The following is a 19274-nucleotide window of genomic DNA, read 5'->3' on the forward strand; positions in this document are numbered from 1 at the left end:
TTTTTTTTTTTTTTTTTTTTGCAGAGCCGGGGATTGAACTCAGGCCCTTGTGCTTGCCAGGGAAGCACTTATTCCACTGAGCCATCTCACTGGCCCTGTTAATTTTCTTAGGTAGTTTATGACCGGGATAGAAAGCCAAGTAAAACAATGTATATATTCATGATACTAATTGGATATATATAAATTTAAATATAAATCTATCCCAGTAAAATACTCTAAATTTTAATTATTTTTTTCTGAAAATAGCAAATAAATGAAGCTATATACATTCAACCAGAGCATAATTATGAGTCAGACAGACCCAGGTTCCAATCCCAACACTGCCACTTAGTGTCCACATAATCCTTAGACAGTTACTTAATCTCATGTGGCCTCTATAGAAGGGAATGAAGGCCAATTCTCACATGGTCGTTGTGGCCATGTATAAAATGCATTTATAGTAATGTTCATTCCCTCCTGGAAGCATAGGAGAAAGCAGCTACTCTTATCATCCTGGTATTATTATGGATATCATTTTCTGTTTTATTTAGCAATAAGGCTTTTTACCCATATTATTGATTTAAGGATGAAAATTTGTAAAAAGATCAGTATTAAAATGATAATCACAATGTTCACTGCCCTGTAAAACCTAATAACAATCTTAACTCAAGGAACTTTAAAAAAATTTCCTCGTAGGGATGAAATTAAAGAAGTGAATAAATATATGAAAAAATGCTCCACATCACTAGTCATCTGTGAAATGCAAATTAAAACAACATTGAGCTATCATCTCACCCCAGAAAGAATGGCTATCACAAAGAAATCAACCAACAACGAATGTTGGAGAGGCTGTGTGGGGAAAGGAACCCTTCTTCACTGCTGGTGGGAGTGTAGACTGGTGCAACCGTTATGGAAATCAGTATGGAGACTCCTTAGAAAAGTAAGACTGGAAATCCCATTTAAATCAGCTATTCCTCTACTGGGAATTTTCCCGGAGAATCTGAAAACATCATATCATAGGGATATATGTGTGCCTATGTTTATAGCACCACAATTTGTGATAGCCAAATCTTGGAAACAACCTAGATGCCCATCACCTGAGGAATGGTTGAAAAAGATGTGGTATTTTTACACAATGGAGTATTACTCAGCTATAAAGAATGATAAACTCAAAGCCTTTATATTAAAGTGGATGCCACTTGAAGATATATGCATAAGTGAAATAAACCAGACACACATGTGTAAATACCATATAGTTTCCCTAGTATAAGAACTCAAAAGAAGAAATACAAATACAAAGGTATAATACAAGTAAAAGGAAAGCAGGAACTTGAGGACTAACTAATTAAGACAGGGAAAAGAGAAGAGCTAAGAAACATGACATGACAAGCCATACAATTATATGTAGAAGATGGGCAAGGCAATGATCCTGAGAATCTCCATAAGATCTTTGAATCTAGCAGTTAATTGGAAAGAATCTCACCCTGACTAACCATATATACTGATACCTGTGAATTAAGCAACTGCACTGAAGATGGCAATCTGTAATAGTAGTTTCATGCTTGTTGTGCCTGTCATTCTGGTCTTCTAAATATGGGCTGCTTGTCCTGACATGCCAGTTGCTGCTGTGCTATCTCTAAGGTAGATGATTGTTCAAAAAGAAGGGGGTGGTGAATGAAGTCAAGAGACAGGAAAAGGAATGTTGTGGGACTGTCCTCCTTCAAGTTTGTATATGGTTAGATTTTTGGACCTTTGTGTAAACATAAGAAGTAAATAATTCTTTATATGTATTTTTAAAATGCATTCTAATTCTTAAATGTCTTTTCATCATATTCTGTAGGGACTTACAAGTTCAACATATCAATAATTGATGAAAAATACCTGTTCCATGTTATACCTAAGATGTTTGATATTCAGACAGATAGTGAGGTTAAGCTTAATAGCCTAGGCTGTATGGTAATAACAATCAACTTCTCTTCCGGAGGGTTAACAACCTAAGTTTGCAGACTAAAATTAGAGAAAAAGGAGGGCTGCAAGGAAAGCCAACATATTGGCCCTAGCCTTCCAAGGTGAATTAAGACTCAGGACATATGAGAACTTGTACTGTAATGTCATGTAACTCGGTAATGTCCCTAATTTTCTGATAAAGGAGGAAATGGGGCCAAAGAGGAAAGTGATCGATGATGTAGAGTGTGCCTAAGGAGAGTCATATAGAGAGAAAACATTCCTTCAGGCTTTCACAGAGAGCACATTGGCCAAGCAATGGCTGTGACTCATACACATGGCTGACACTGACAAAGGTTCTACAATCTGAGGTACAGGATCTCCAAAAAAGTCCTGAGGGGATTTCACTGAACTTATCAGAGCCGAAAGCTACAACTTTTGCTGTTATAGGTCCTGCTTTACCTTGGTCTTAACCATCCAGCAGAAAAGTATAAAAATGAAGTATAAGAAGTAAAGCCATGGTGTTATGTTGAGCTGTAGGAGACTCAGGTCAACAATTTCTGACACTGCCAGTCAAGGGGAAGATCCAATAAATACTATTATGGACTACTGGACTCTTTTTAAGAATATTTTGCTGAGTTAACACACCTATAATATTCAAATGATGGAACTTAACAAAAAAAGGGGATACAGATGAATGTCCATTTTGTATCTGTGTATTCAAAACGGTTAGGATAGATATATAGTTACATTCTCTTAATGAATAGAGGTATTTGTTCTAATAGTGTTTGTAGATAGGATATCATGTCCGCATCTTGTACAGTAATTAACCACTAGGAAGAATTTATGCAATGTGTTAACTATTGAAACTGTCCTACCAATTTGGTTTGAAACTGTCTCATTGTTATTTGTTCCTCAAAAAATTATGGAAAAAAATAAAATGAAATTTCCTCTTAGGCCCTCCTGTTTCTGCATTAAAATATTAAAGATCAAGAATACTACTGCAGAGGTTCTTTTACCTAAAACAAAGGAATATATTTCATAACTCAAATGTAAGTCTCCATTTTTCTGTAGAATGATGTTTGGTGAAGACAATATTTAAGGATTCTAACAATTAAATTATGGAAATACAAGAATGTATTCTTTATTATATGCTCACTGCCTTTGGCTTACCTGAAATTCTTCATTTTTAGCCTATTTGACCAATTTTCACCAACTACAGCACAAGAAGAACCAACTTTCTCATGCCAGATACTAAGATCAATAGCTCTTTTCCAAAGTTTATAGCACAATTAAAATGTGTAACAGGAATAATTCTCTCTTTCAACCCTAAGGCGAAGACTAGAATTATTGACTAAGTCAAAGTTATGTGGTATAACATTTTTTATTGTATCTATGGATAAAATAAAGAAGTTTATTGCTTTTAAATGTAATTTGTTAAGTCAGAACACTGTAGAGGAAATATCCTTAGTATCAGCAAAGCATCAATTGTTTAAAAACCTCTATAAGGAATATTTTGTAGAACTGAATCTGTATGCCTTAATACTAGTTTGTGGTCACCTAAAACTTCAAACTGAAGGTTAATGATCAAGACATTCTTCAATTTAGCAGAACTACTTGGAACTACTTCTTCAGATCCTTATCACATTCAATAAAAGTACCAGGAATGCAGGTATGAAGGAAATACGATGTGCATGTGTGGGTAAGGAGGAAAAAGGAATCGCGATAAACTCAAATAAAGAAAGAAACATGTATACATGACGTGAAGTCAATTTGGTAAAACACAGCACTGTTAAAAGCACATATATATTATCCATAGTCTAGGTTCTTGAGAGGCTATTATTCTTTTCACTAATAAAATTTAGCAGTTGGTAAGTTTTGTTTTGTTTTTTTTCCAGAACCGGGGATTGAACTCAGGCCTTTGCACTTGCCAGGCAAGCGCTTATTCTACTGAGCTAACTCCCTGGCCCCTATTAATTTTTGCATAAAGATTCAAATTGTAAATTTGTGGCATACTCTCTTTGGCTATTTATTTATTTACTTATTTATTGGAATCAGCAACCAAACTCAGGACTTCACACTTGCCAGGCAGGTGTTTGTATTTTGAGTCTATATGACCATACAGGCTATCTCCCTGACCAGGATATTCCTTTGGAAAAAAAAACTTAGCTTTTTAAAGATAATACATCTTGAATATATAGCGAATGAGATGCCAACTCAAATATGTTGAGATTTAAATTCTACCTTTGTCCTTGATTAGCATTTAGTAAAAGTCTAATTACAATTACTTGTTTTTATCATGATTACCAATGATGATAATAACGTGATACAAACATTGATGCTAGCCATTGACTACCCAAGGTTCTTGAAGCCTTTTGTGGTTAAACATTACTTTAAACCAGATTTTGCTTATTTTGAAACAATCAAATGAAAGTGGGTCCTCATCCACCCACAGTCTTATAGATCTGTCACAACCATCAACAGTAATTTATATGGATGCTTTCTTTCACAGATAAGGAGATAGCATTCAAAAACATATCCACAGTGAAGCTTAAATGTTTCATTATTTTACAGAAACATTCATGGATCTGTAACAAAACACAGTTTCTCTTATAAACACCATTTTGTTACAGTACAGTAGCTTTCAGACTGATGATATTTTTCCAGTAGGCTCTTACATATTGTATCACACAATGAAATCTTAATATTCTCAAATATTAATCTCTAGATAAGTGTACAGAGAAACAAGTAAAACACACACACCAATATATACACACATACTCATCATCATTACCATCACCAACATATTTCTGTGAAAACTGGTTAAAAATCACCTGCATTTTTTCCTGTTCATTTCCTACATCCACAGACACTCTTAGGTAACTTTACTACTACTGTTATTGGCCAATCCTTTTGTTTGTCTTTCATAAATTCAGTTACCCACACATAGTCCCACTCGAGCTCCTGTCTGAATGAACTCATCCTTTACTACAAAGATACAGACCCACTTGGTAGGAACTCCTTGCCCCATTCTTCTGTCCAACTTAGTAAATTTGTCATTACTCTTTTTCTTCTAAAAAAGAGAAATCTGTACTTCTGAAGTTACTTAGGCAATCTAAGCCCTCCTTAGACATACTGCTGCTAACTGGATAGGATATAACCATCATCTTCTTTCTCCAATTCCCTAACTATGGTCATTTCTAAGGTTATTAGTTCTGTATTAAGATTCTTACGCTTTGACAATTATATTTTCCTCTTTAATTTTATTTCTGGTGATTTTCAAATGGTATTCTTCTTTAGTTTCACTTTAATTCCAAGCATAAATCTGCATATTCTTCCTACTTGTCTATTCTTTCATTTAATGTATTTACTCTTTTTATATAGAAATTATTACCATGCATTTCCCTCCAAATGCTGACTTACAAAACCTAATCAACAATGAGCCCATCTCATTTGTTGAAGCTCAAACTTTAGACTCTATCATGAGCTTTGTCTTTTCAGTCCCCTGTCCAGCTTTGCATCTTCTAACCACCTCACAGTGTCATCTACCACTTGTACCTTTAAAACTTCCACAAACTTTTCTCTCAAGATAGAGCCCAATTTTAAGTTAATCCTGGACATTTTTCATCAAGACATACCATGGATTGTTTAACATAAACTTTTTAAGAGATCTCATTTGGTTTTATTTTCCTAAGCTTTCCCCATTCACTACATCAATTCTTCAAAACATTGTAAAATCAGTTCAGAACATTATTCTTTCACATCCAAGCCACATTTTTAATTTTTAGCAATCTCTATCTCATTGCTGACAAATATAAGCAAACACCAAAAATACCCCAAATATTGATTTTCTTCGATGCCAATATCATTACATGGATTCTTCCACTCTTTAACAATGAAATGATGCAGGATGATGAGGACGGTAATGCCAGCTGTTACGATGATTGAAGTAGACATGTAAGTTTACGCTATATGCAATGGGCCATTCTGATTTTTAACATGCATTAGTTTTTAATCTTCCAATTAATCAGTAAGCAATATATCCTCAATATATACAAAATAAATAATTATTAGACTGTATCCTACACAGAAGAATTTATCAAAGGCAAAAGCCATTGTACTTCACGTCACAAATACTCCCAGAAAATAGATCATAATAAAGACATTATTTATTTAGATGTTTTATAGTTATTTCCAATAGACAATATTCAAGGGTAAAGGTATCAGATTTCTCCTCACCAAATAATCTTTTCTGTCCTTCACAATTTTTGAAGTAGTATATTAGCTGCACAGCCAAACATGAAACCAAATCCTTTTTATGATAATTTCATCTCTTTAAGGTAGCCTCCTGTACCCAACAACTATTGGCCCTTATTTACATTATTCAAGAAATTTGACTTCTTAAATTTTGTTGTTTTTAATTTCATTTTTCCATTGCCTTTCATATTTAGTATCTGAGAACTCATCTAGTTAATCCAAACACTGAGAAAGAGAATTAGAGTAAAAAAAAGAGGAACAAATTATAAGATTTTATAGGAAAAGAAAAATAAGCAATGCTTCCAGTACCTTATAATAAATAGACTCTATGTCAATTATTAATTTTATATAAGCCCTTTTGATTAAAAAATACTTGTCAATGCTTTCTTACTTAAGAGTTCTTATTTTCTTTTGTACAGATCCTGCTAAGAGCTTCTATTTAATGCTTAATTAATTTTCATGTTTGAATAGGTGTAAATTCCAGACACAGAAAAATAATACAATATATTTTATGTTTGTTCTTTTCTGAGCATATTCAACTTACACTTGTTAGAAACATAATTTTGTGTAAGTTATTATTCTAGACAATAGAAATATAGCAATAAACACACTATCTATGGAGTTTCATCTGAAAAGACTATTTTAATGCAGAGAAATGTGCAATAAACAAATATAATTTTAAAAAATGTTCCATAAGGAGATTTTGAAAAAATTAAAAACACACATTAAAACAGACTGGCTGTTCAGTTTGTCAGCCCAGACACATATGTTAGGGCTGAGATGTTGGAATGACAGGAGGAAATATATCTAGGAAGTTCAGTAGTAATAACCACTACATGGGAGTCTCAGTAGGGACTCAGCTTGCTGTGTTTGTCAGATAAAGAGAAAAGATTGTTGTGAGCTTCAAAGAAGTGTAATGCATTTCAGTTTTAAATTATTATAAAATTTACTACTTCCTTCTACTTTTTGAGGTTACCAAATTAGGTAAAAGCACATTTTATATCAAAAGTAGATTTTTAGAATTTCTACTTTACACATGAATACATGTATACCAACTGCTGTTACTGCACATTATGCTACCAAATCATATTGAGTATTTTGATAAAAGTTAGTAATCCCTAGAAATATAAGCAATAGAGTAGAAAGAGATGTTACCCCAAATTCATGTAGTCAAAAGACAAATCATAAGCTACACAGAATAAAAACATTACTACCTTCTTATTGAATGTGTTTCTTTCTCCCCTCACAAATTCTTATCTAGTGATACCTAAGATCTTTAAGGCCGGAGCATTACCTCACAGTATGGATTCATGTCACTATTAGCAATGTGAAGTATTATCTAATCTTACTCTTTATCACATCCTTCCACAAATCTGCCACACCGATTGTATTGAATTATTCTTTAGCCGAAAAGAAAGAACAATACCTATTTAAAATCCAACAGGAACTTTAGGAGAGACATTTCAGTGATATAACATGCTTATAGATTTTAAAGCAAATATCTTTAGGTTCCAAAATATTAATAATATGAACATTTAGGTTTTGTAAATCTTTGTTAATATTTAGATATTATACAGGACTTATATCCTGCAGCACAGCAAAGGACTGAACTCAGAGCCTTTGGATGCTAGGTGAATATTCTATCACCAAGCATCTCTCAACCCAAGTCTGTATCTCTTAATTATTATTTTGATCTCTTTTCCTCATTATATCCAGATTAATTACATGTTTTAAAGTTTTTCTCCATAAATGTTCCATTGTATAACAGCTTTAAAGATAATCATGAAATTTTCTACTTAAATAGTTTGAGATAAATAAAATATTGTTTTACTTTTTTTTTTTTTTGTGGAACCATGGATTGATCTCAGGATCTTGTGCTTGCCAGGGAAGCGCTTATTCCATTGAACCATCTCCCAGACCCTTGTTTTACTTTTCTCTATAACTCATTAAACATTTTTTCTTGGTGTTGTCTGCCTGACAAAAATTAATAGTCATCTATTAAAAATTATCCTGAGGGGCCAGGGAGATGGCTCAGTGGAATAAGTGCTTGCCTGGCAAGCATAGGGCCTGAGTTCAATCCCCAGTTCCACCAAAAATAAAAACTAAAATGATAAAAATAAAAATTATCCTGAGATGGAGCCACTCTAGTTTCCATGAAGTTGAAGCTGTGAAAATGGTAGTTACCAGTCTGCACTTTCTTGGGGTAGAATACAAGTCACGTCAGCTGTCAGATGCCAGAGGAGTTCTGCTTCAGCTGGAATTCAGGCATCCAGAAAGCAAGAAGAAATTTAGACCTGATACCAAAGTATAGCTAAATCACAGACTACTGGGAAACCAAGCCCAGTCTATACAACTCCTAAAACCACAAAGAGAAAGAGCAGGTATATAACAGGCTCACTAGCAGGTATATAGATGGCTCAATATTGAACCATCTACTGATGGAGAGTTCTCTGAAAAAAAAGTCAAATTATTTTCCAGTGTCTGAGATCCAGGAGACTATTCTAAAAATAAGTACAAGAAGGCAGATCATAAGTGCACCCACACCATTGTCTTTCTGTAAGAGAAAAGCAGAAAATAACTGGACTAAATGAGTCTGTTGCTGAAGAATTTATCTCTGAAGCAGAATATCATACTTCAGGTGTTTCTAGAATTGTGTCTTCCCCAGAAATGACAAGAACCAGAAGTAAGGCTAAAACTCTAACAGGTCAAAGCCAAGAGTCACATGCAGAAGCTGTATCTGATGCTGAATTATCATGCTCTGACATTTCATTCTCTAGATTTACACACAAGGGAACAGCTAGAACTATGCCAAGGAAATTACAGGTATAATCTGATAATAAATATGCCAAGATTGTACCAGAAAATACAAAGATAATCAAGGGTATTTCTGCAAAATCAGAGGATTCATATACCAGACAGATTTTTGCTGAAGAGGAAAACAGAGTAATAGATGAGAGAATAGAAAATGATAAAATTTCTCATTTGAAATGTCTTTCTAAACTCCAGGATGCTAGCCTTTAGCAGTTAGTCTCTCAAAAATATTTAACTCTTCAAAACAATAAAGCCACATCAGAGCCCTCAACTCTGAACTGTGAGGCTGTGATGAAATCATTAGCTCAAACAGTTGCAGTTGTAGAAGTGAACAGATGGAATGAAGAGAGAAACAGCACTGTATAAAACAAATGACTTGACAAAGCTCAGTGGCCATGATGGTGATGGTGTAGAGTCCACAAGCAAAGCTGTCAGTGAGGACAACAATAGTGAAAGGAGTGCAGTTCTTGAATGTGATACCAGACTAAACCAACCTGAACTCAACCAGTCTCCAGATATAGATAAATCTGTCTTACTAGTTCTCAGCAGTGATGAAAGTCTGCAATCTGAAAGCAAAGGAAGTGAAGAAGACACTGTGTTTTGTTGAAAATAATGGTCAACAGGAATCATTAAATGAAAATTCAGAAAATACATCTCATGACAGTGCTTTCTTTAATTGATATAACTTTTGGATTAAATCCTGATAAAAATTTTTATTTGAATGATAAGGCAAGTGAGGTTACCAATGAGGAAGAAAAAGAAGAGGAAGAACATGGAAATAGAGAAGACAAACCATCAGACAGAAATATCAAAGTTGAATATACTGATGAAGATGATTTACTAAATAACAAAAAGTCTGAAGTTGACAAGTAGCACTATAGTTCCTGGTCTGTGTTCAAAGAATTGGGTGGTGTGTATTTTAATTTTAACACAGAAAAACTTCAGTCTAAAAAGAAAATTGTAACACAGATCAAGGAGAAAAAGAAAAATGAGCTCCTATAGAAAGCTATTATTACATTGATTTTGAAAAAAAAATTATTGTGTCCTATCATATAGTGAATCAGAGCATCCATTTCAGAAAAACACAGAAAACAGTGACAAAAAAACTGCAGGTGATGGTTGGTTTGATATGAAAGCTCCAGAATTGACTGATGAACTTAAAAAAGATCTCAAAGCTCTGAGATGAGAGCAAGTAAAATCTTGTAAAAAGATTTTACAAGAAAAATGCTCGAGATGGCCCCTTTAAGTACTTCCAGATTGGCACTATTGTTGATAGTCCAGCTGATTTTTACCATTCGTGAATTCTCAAGAAGCAAAGGAAAAGGATTCTTGTGGAAGAACTTCTGGTTGATTCTGACTACAAAAGATACAGGTGAAGGAAGTACTCTACTCACAGATCATATCTGAAAAAGCAGCAAGTGCAGCAGGAAAAAAATTCAGAAAGAAGTTTTGCAATTAATATTTATGAAGGAAATCCTAGTATTTTACATCTTCCCTTTATTTGTAAAAGATGTTTTAAAGACTAATACTAGCTCACAATTTAAGAGACACTGACTCTAGGGATTTTTGGTTTGAAAATAAAGTTGACTGACAGGGAATCAATCACATGTCCCTTGGAATAAAAATAAGTATTCTACCAAAAAAAAAAAAAAAGCTCTGATTTTTGTCACACTATCTCAATAAGAATGGTATGCATCTCTTAAATGCATTTATTTTTACACCATAGATCTTGAAGCCTATTTCTTACTTTTTTTGTTACCTGCTTAGTAATTGTTCAAGATGTTTTGAGATACATTTTGTATATTGATTTTAATTAATGCAACTTAACTTTATTTTCTATCATATAGTCTATTTTGTATCTATATTTGAAAAATTCTTTTTGTTTGCAATGAGAGAAAATAATACAGCAAGAAATATATGCATAGATACAATTTTTATGCCTTGCTTCTATAGTACATTTTGTCAGGAAAAACTTTCTTCTGGGCACCTCATTCTAATTTATCAAGGTGTCAGAATCAGTTCAAATTTTTTCTTCTCTATGAAGCTGTTCAAATTCTTACATTCCTCTATGATTTCTTTGATATCTGTTGTTTCAACAATATTAAGAACTGGCAGGACAGGAAGAAATGTGCATCTTTTCTAACAAAGTACATTTGTCCATCTCAGAAACCTATTACCAAGAAATGTGGATGTGATGAAGAAATTTGTTCAAGATTTGTTCATAGTTCATGAAAGAAAGGACTAGTATATGGTTTCATTAAAGGCCAGTAAACAAAGAGAAAAAGAAAATATCATGCCCTTCGATCCTCTCTGCCTCCATGTTCTATAGTCAAAGGAAATTACTTTAAAGAAAAGAAAGGATCATAAAGATGAAATGGATTTCAGGAATTGAATCACTTCTTAATATCAATCATTCACTCAAAATCCAAATCACACAATAAGGTTGAATGTATCGTTTAACAAATGGATATGTACAACTTTCACCTTTTTATTACACATTACGTTATCTTTGGTAGCTGATTTTTCAAAGCTTTTCTCTTTTGAACTTATATTTTAGTAGACAGGCTTTGTATCTTTTCCTAAGTCACATTCATTAAAATAAATACAATATACAACTTATACTACACTAATCAAAGATTTAAAGAATATAGGCAGATTGCTTTTCAATATGGATTACTAAAAACACCTATAAAGAATTCAACTGTGGACAGAGTTAAACATGTCCATCAACAGAGCAACAATACAGCCATGTCAAACATAACTGTTTACACATACTTTTCCTGAAGAGAGATTAGAAGCTCAAGGGATCAGCTGAAGCTCAGTGCCCTTTAATGTGTTTTCATCCTAATGATATTTTTCTTTGCGGTTCTGTCAGTTGCTCATTTTTCCTTACAATGTGTCAAGTGTAATACTTTCCAATAATAAGTCAAGTACATGCTTGGCTAATAATCCTCCCAAAATAAACTGTGATAAAAAGAAAGTTGGCTTACTGTCCTAGTCAATTAGCTAAAAATTGTAAAGTCTTTCCAAAATCCAGAGAATAGCATACAATGTAATAATTATATGGTGTTTATACACATATAATCATCAGATTATTACTGCACTCTTTGTTCCAGTTCCTTAAGAAAAGTGAAACACACTCACAGACAGATCCAACCTATTCAATGCATGGAAATATCTTAATTATGTTATTGATAATAATAATTAAACAATCATGGCATTCTAAAGGTATGTATCACCTTTATGCATGATTTTACAGTGACTTTAATTGATATTCAAAATATTTTCCTTTGAAATATATTTAGTGTTACAAAATATCATTTAATTCAGAGATTAAAACTTATTTTTAAGATTATCTAAAATTCCAGGGACAAACTCTTTATTTCAAAGTATTTAAGAATTGGCTTTTTCTCCAAGAGCAGGTTTTAACTATGTACTCTTACTAACACTTTCATCTTATGTTCTATTTAATTACATAACTTGTCATATTACTTCTAATAAAGATCATATTTCCACGGTGAAAGACATAGGAAAAAAACAGTTCAGAAGCTCAGTTATGCTGATTTTACTACTTATATCATACTTATCTCTTAATCTCATTTTTTTTTCAAGGATTCTTTTTGCCTTTTACCTGCGAAAAGTACCCAAGCTACCTTCACATGCACTTTTGCTTTGCCAATTACTTATGGTCATGCTTTCCTGGGAAATCACACCTGGACATTTCTGGCAATTTTACTCGTTCCAAATAATGCTCCATTTTGCTCTTTAGTTTATGAGACCTCCCCAGCAAAACTCCTGAAAGCTCCAACTTCAAAATGCCCTATTGCCTCAATACCTAAGTTGCAGCTCCGAGTGCCTCAGGTCTTCACATGTTCAAACCTATCACTAATGGGGAGTGAAAGCCTTCTTCATAGAACATGCACAGGTAAAACAAGAGTTCCTTGCATTTCTCTTAATTAATAATGCTATGAAAGTTCTGTGGGCTGAAATGGAGGACTCACAGACTGGTAAATCCTCTTTGGGTTTCAGAAAGATTTCAAGGCACTCACAGGCATGGTTTATGATGATGAATGCAGAGATATTTTTCCCACCACAGAAAGTAAATATTCACACCAAACCAGTATAACAGGTTGAAGCTTACAGTACTGCTACCCTCAGGCTGAAATAGATACTTGACACACAGACACTAAGGCACCACTCTGCCTAAGATTTTACATTGGTAGCCAAGTGGAGGAAATTTGCTTTCTTAAAAAGAAAGAACAAGATATATCTTGTACAGGGATAAATTCCCTACAATGAAAACAATATATATATATATATATATATATATATATATATATTCAATAAACTTATTTAAAAGTCACAGAAAATAGTAATATTAACCTAGGAAATAAAATAGCAAAAAAGGAGACTATTATATACATGTGCCTAAGGACTTTCAGCTGGCTTCTGGTTTTGATGTAAGTTATCTAAATATCATGAAAGCTCATAAAATTCATATGTGATCAAAAGAAAGTCCAAGCCTGGACTAGACAAACCAGTTCTGAAATAACCTAACCAAATGCTAGACAATGCCTTCTTGGTCATAAATGCAGACACTAAAAGATGCCAATATGGGCAGTGCTTGTGAGACGGATTTTCCCTTACAAAATTGGAAAGTACATGCCTCTAGAAAATAATGGACCAAATTATTCTATAAAATTACAGGCTCTGAGAAGCAAAAGTGGAGACCTAGGTTTTGGCAACTACTTTTGTAAAGTCATGGATAATTTTAATTTCATGGAGGCTTGCTGTTCTATATTTAAGGTATTTTTATCCACTGATCCCTAGCCTTTGGAAGGCTTTAGGGCAGTGGTTTACTAGAAATACAGAATAAAGAAAAATTAAGGTAAGAAGGAGAGCTGTTATCAGAAATGCTCCCAAAAGCAGACATTCAGATGTGAAGTAGGCAACCTGAGTTGCCTATGCTGAGAAGGATAAAGAAGACTCCAATCAAGGAGAACTCCTTTCACAAGTATGATATACACTGTTGAGAACTCAAACACACTTAATTCAAATAATTTCAGAAGTCAATTAATATATTGTATCTTTTACAAGGAGGTGATAACCCTTGGTTATATTTTGACCATAGATTTTCAAAGAAGAAAAATATATCAGAAAAGGTCTTGGCGACTGAGTTCTCCAGGTGGGAAGGACTTAGGTCTCTACCTAGAAAGCAGACTCTTTTTCCCTTTTAAAATTCTGACTAGGAAAGGGGCTAGGGAGATGACTCAGTGGAATAAGTGCTTCCCTGGCAAGAGCAAGGGCCTGAGTTCAATACCTGGTTCTGCCAAAAAAAAAAAAAAAAAAAAAAAAAAGTAGAATTCTGACTAGGAGCTTTCCAGACTGGTAAGAATATTGAGACACATAGAAAATGCATGTTTTTTTCCTGGCAGGAAAGAGAGAAGGAGCCCTTACACATTCAAGAATGGCCTATGGGAAAACTTTATGCTAAAGTATATTCTAGGTAGCTGCCTGCCAAGAAGCTGTTGTAGGCAAAAGAATTAGATAGAAATATAGGTAGTCCAATACAGCCAGGCCCTGGGAAGACTCGGCACCAAACCTTGCAGATGGGGCAGAAGAGACAGGTGCCTCTGCTGTTAGCCGGACCTCAACACAAAAGATGAAACAAATGCAGCCACACACCTCCCTAGGGGTAGCCAGTAGTGATTTATATTCTAAATACGTATCAAACACCTCCAAAAAGCCAGAAAGAGTCATTAATCCAACCCCTACAGGAAAAGCCCCTGCTCTGTATTCAGGCCCACTTGCTGTATGACTGGCTTCCCCATTTGATCCTGATTTAATCAATTTTACCTGCACAATTACACTTGTAATCTTATCACTTGACCATAGTTTTGTCCCACCTCATGCTCACTTTGCAATTTCCCATTTTGCCCACCTTAGACCTTCATGTCATGGAATTGCTGTATAAAAATCCTCAGTAAAGACAGAGTCCTTCAGAACCCCTGTCTCTCTCTCTCTCAGACAGAAAGTTTCTTTCCCTCAATAAATATATTCTGCTCTTAACCTATGTTGTTCCTATAATTCAGTCTCAATTTTAGAGAACATGAACTTATACTTAATATGTAGCAGTTTGGGAGTTTCTTTCCCCTATTTCAAAGCAATCTACTACTTCCACCTGCAAGCCATGGCCATTCACTTCTGTTACAGACTGACGGAGTAATGAATTTGCACATATTATGCAAGGAAATTCTTTTAAGTTTGCTCAATCACTAACCATGCTTAAAAAGGCCTCCCCCTTTTTTATGTAATATTATTTATACATTTCTATTTCTATTCTCAAAGTTTAAAAAATTTCTTTACATTGTCTTACTCACAGATAAGAAAATATTATGAGCCTTCATTTACAGTTATTTAAATTCACTGAGGGGATACTATGGCACTGAGGCTGAAAGAAGCAGACATTGCTTTTCGCTTTTTACATTTGGAAGGATAATTATGATCTACTCCCACTAAATTGAAGAGTGACTTGAAGATTAAAAATGAGGTCCTGATGCCTACTGAACATGCTAAAGATTGATATAGGCGACTTCTATATCAAAGCCACATGCGACCAGAGACTAGGTCAGAATTGTATGGGAAAGAGCATTTAGATGAGTAAGCTTAGTTAATGTCTGTGGCTAGCCCTCTGTCTTGAACTGATTTGAACTTCTTCAATAGACTAATACCATGGGCTTAGCAATTTATTTTTTGCAGTTCTTCATGTTGGAACATCCAAAGTCAAGGTACTAGCATCTGATAGGAGCCTTCTTACTGCATCCCTACACATTAGGAGTCAGAAGGGAAAGGGGAGGGAATCCTACTACCTCCAGACCATCTTAACAGCAGTATTAATCCACTGAAAAGGACAGAATCTGCATAACACAAACACTTTCAATACTCTTGTAGTAGGGGAGGTGGGCATTGGCAATATTAGTTTGGACACACAAATTATTCAAATCAAAATAACCTCCAAATTATAAGTAGAAAGACTCACTCATTCTAGGTAATCTAAATAAATACTTTTAGAAAATCATTATTCAAAGAATGCAATGAAGTTTTTTGATAATCTAGTGTGAATATTAGCTTAGCCAACTCACTCAAGTCAATCCTCTGTGTAGTTTATGCACAAAGCACAGAATTTGAATGTCTTTACACAAATACTATTAGGTATGAAAAATTAACATTTCAAAATATCTTTTTCATTTATTTTGATAATTTTGAAACTTATTTTGAGATATAGGACAGCATAAAGCAGAGAATAAAATAGTGTATAAATAAAGACTCCAGGATATATTTGATTAGTTTTAAATCTCTCTAACTTCAGATGTGCCAATAAAGCTATGAATGGCCTCTAATATTTCTTTTATAATTTAAATAAATTCAGAAGAAATCTAAAACTACTAACTGATGTTTCTTTGCTTTTCAACCCTCATGAGTAGGTTCCCTTAATAATCTTAAATGAAATTCATCTGTAATGTAAGTTTCACCACACCTAAAAGCAGGTCTGACATCTTTACCGAAATTCCAAGGACACATTCCAGCTCAGATAAGATCAGAAGAGAACAATGCATCCCGTAGCAATGGGTCTGCACAGGGTGCACTCAGGATACGCCTGCTCTCCCAGGTTCTCCCCACCACAAAAGGCATCCCGACCCAGGCACGTGGTTCTCTAACGTAAACCATAATAAGGACATTATCTGCTATAGAACCTCTTTGAATTAAAGTTTGTGCAATATTTTCTGATATATACTGTTTATTAATTATTAAATAAATTGTACTTTATACATGCACATGAATGGAAGAAAGGGAAATCTACCTTTACACAGTAAAATACACATACTGCTAAAAAGTAACTAAACATGCTAGAGAAAAAGAAAAACAAAAATGTCATCTACACATTCTAAGGTTCTGTTGTAAGAAGTAAATCTTCCCCACGTGTGCAACATAAAAAGAGATAATGGAAAGGTAAAGGGATCTGTTTACCCTGATTTTTTTCAGTTCCTGAACGCAGACAGGCAATGTACAAATACAACATACGATGAGCTATTCTGTGATTATCAAATAGTTATATACCTTTCATACAAAAACATTATAATTTGAACAACACTAACAACTTAGAAGCTTCTAAAATGTTAAAACCATGCAATGTGTTAATTATTGGAGCTGTCCTACCAATTCGAATTGAAACTGTCTCATTGATATTTGTTTCTCAATAAAATTATGGAAAAAAATAAAATAAAATGTTAGAACCAGGTGTATGTTTGAAACATACATGATACCTTTCAAACCATAAAACACATACAAAAAGTTACCCTTATACAAGTATCTTAAATGAGCCTTTTACTGTATTTCTCTTTGATAATTTAATTAAATGAATTTTATTAGCCTTTCAACTTAAAATGTTTATAATAGCATCTTACATATATTTTAAAATAAATTTTAGAAAATATATAGAGAAAAAATAGGATTCTTACATTCTTAAGCTAGTATAATGAAGATTAAAGAGAAAAAAATAAACGATAGTGGATAATGTATTCTTACAACTAGGAATGTCTACAATCATCTGGTATTCTTAAATATACTTCATAAGTGTAGCTTATTAACATTTTTCTTATATTCACCTAATAGAAAACTAAATAATCCAATTTGAGTTTTCTTAATGAGACATTGTTTATATTTTTGCAAAAATATAATTAATATATACATAATTACCAAGTAGGTTTTTAAAAATACGTCTTGGCCAAGTTTCATTTATACATGTGTTATATAATTTACAAGCAAGTGGACACCTAGAAATTATTTCAATAAATATGAGCTAAGTCTGTTTTCTTTTTTATGAAAAATCTTTTCTTGCTCAAAATAAAGTGAAACATGTGATTCTTCTTGAATTTGTTTCCACAACAAGCTGAAACTTCAGATGTCTATCGAACCAATGTCAACAAAGCCAATCCCTTCAAAGGGCAAAGGTATCTGATTAAGTAAGACCTGTAAAATAAACTGCTTTCCCCAAAGGATAAGCTCTCTCCAGTGCCCCTATGTCTTGCCTTTAGAAAGTCGGTATATTAATTACAAGGTCTTTTGCTGGTAAACCACAGAGATAGCAACATCTGATTACTAATAAAAATTCCACAAATAGACATAAATCAGCATTCTGTCAGTATTGAACAAGATGCAACAGGAAACACATTTAGTTAGCCTACTTCTCCAGTATTATTCTAACAAAATTAAGGCTTTTCTTACTTTCCACCAAACTTGTGATTCTATTTCAGCCAAATCATTGCACATAGAAGGACATCATGCTTCTGAATCAAAAACAGATTCAACTGATTCCTCCCCACTTTTAATGCGCACCTTCACACACAGTGGAGGCAAATACATATTCTCTCTCTCTCTCTCTCTCTCTCTCTCTCTCTCTCTCTCTCTCTCTCTCTCTATTGCTTAAATTTCTGGACAAAAACAACTCAGCGGCTTCTGGTGCTTACCTTGCAAGGACGTGTTAGGTGAACTTGCTCCATTCTCTCCCATTTTATTATTTCTTTTAAAAGGTGACCAGGCAGTTTGAAGTTTTGTCAGTTAGCCCGCAAGTTTTGTGACCTTCTGACTTTCTACTATAGTACTGTAACAGTATACTACCTGCTCTCTTCTGTGAATAATTACCATTCCGCTTCCTGAGTTCCCTAGTCTTGCAAGACCTGTTTTACTATGAAGTGAGATCATATCCTTTGATCCAATGTACTACTATTCATGTGTGCTTCACAAACATGGCTTTGTTTCAGTTTTGATATTAACTTTTAATTCTGTGCTTTCACTTTAGCCCAGAAAGGCATTTACATGCTTCCCTAAAGAAGTGTCAATATTACCAACATGTCCTGCTTCAGAAGCACAGTTTGTTTCATGCTTTAACATTTTCACCCACTTTCTTGGAGAAAAATTACAATTCATCACTATTCATTTCTTTAATATAAGGAAACAAGGAACACAATGGGGGTTTGTCTAGGGCAGTTGAGGATGGGCTTTTGAGTGTAATATTTGCCGAGTGACTTACCAGAGAATCAGTCTATCATTATATAAGAGGAATGATATCTATTTCAAAGTAGTGTGAAGAACAAAAACAATAATGTGTAACTCCACTAATCATGGTGAATAAGAAATTCAAAACAAAGTGACACTTTTATCTCTTCCTTTTTATTTTCCTTTTCTCTTCATGAACCTCATCCTGATTTTTCTCAAATGCACAG

General features: G+C 33.8%; 1 protein-coding gene and 1 pseudogene across 2 annotated transcripts in view; one reads left to right on the plus strand and one right to left on the minus strand.

Annotated features, from left to right (window-relative positions):
- Positions 1–19274, minus strand: part of Naaladl2 (N-acetylated alpha-linked acidic dipeptidase like 2) — a 577651-nt gene that overhangs the window by 444544 nt on the left and 113833 nt on the right. The window contains exon 1 of one of the 2 annotated variants that reach the window (XM_012515240.2): positions 18519–18708. The exons of the other annotated variant lie outside the window; for it this stretch is intronic. Within the exon in view, the coding sequence (XP_012370694.1) occupies positions 18519–18561 (43 nt within the window). The 5' untranslated portion in view covers positions 18562–18708. Of the gene's footprint in view, positions 1–18518; positions 18709–19274 lie in introns of those variants that run through there. 2 annotated transcript variants of the gene reach the window in all.
- On the plus strand, positions 5849–10450 carry LOC105742479 (annotated as a pseudogene).

Source organism: Octodon degus, unplaced genomic scaffold, assembly GCF_000260255.1.
Source record: "Octodon degus isolate 3935 unplaced genomic scaffold, OctDeg1.0 scaffold00055, whole genome shotgun sequence".
NCBI classification, from domain to species: domain Eukaryota; kingdom Metazoa; phylum Chordata; class Mammalia; order Rodentia; family Octodontidae; genus Octodon; species Octodon degus.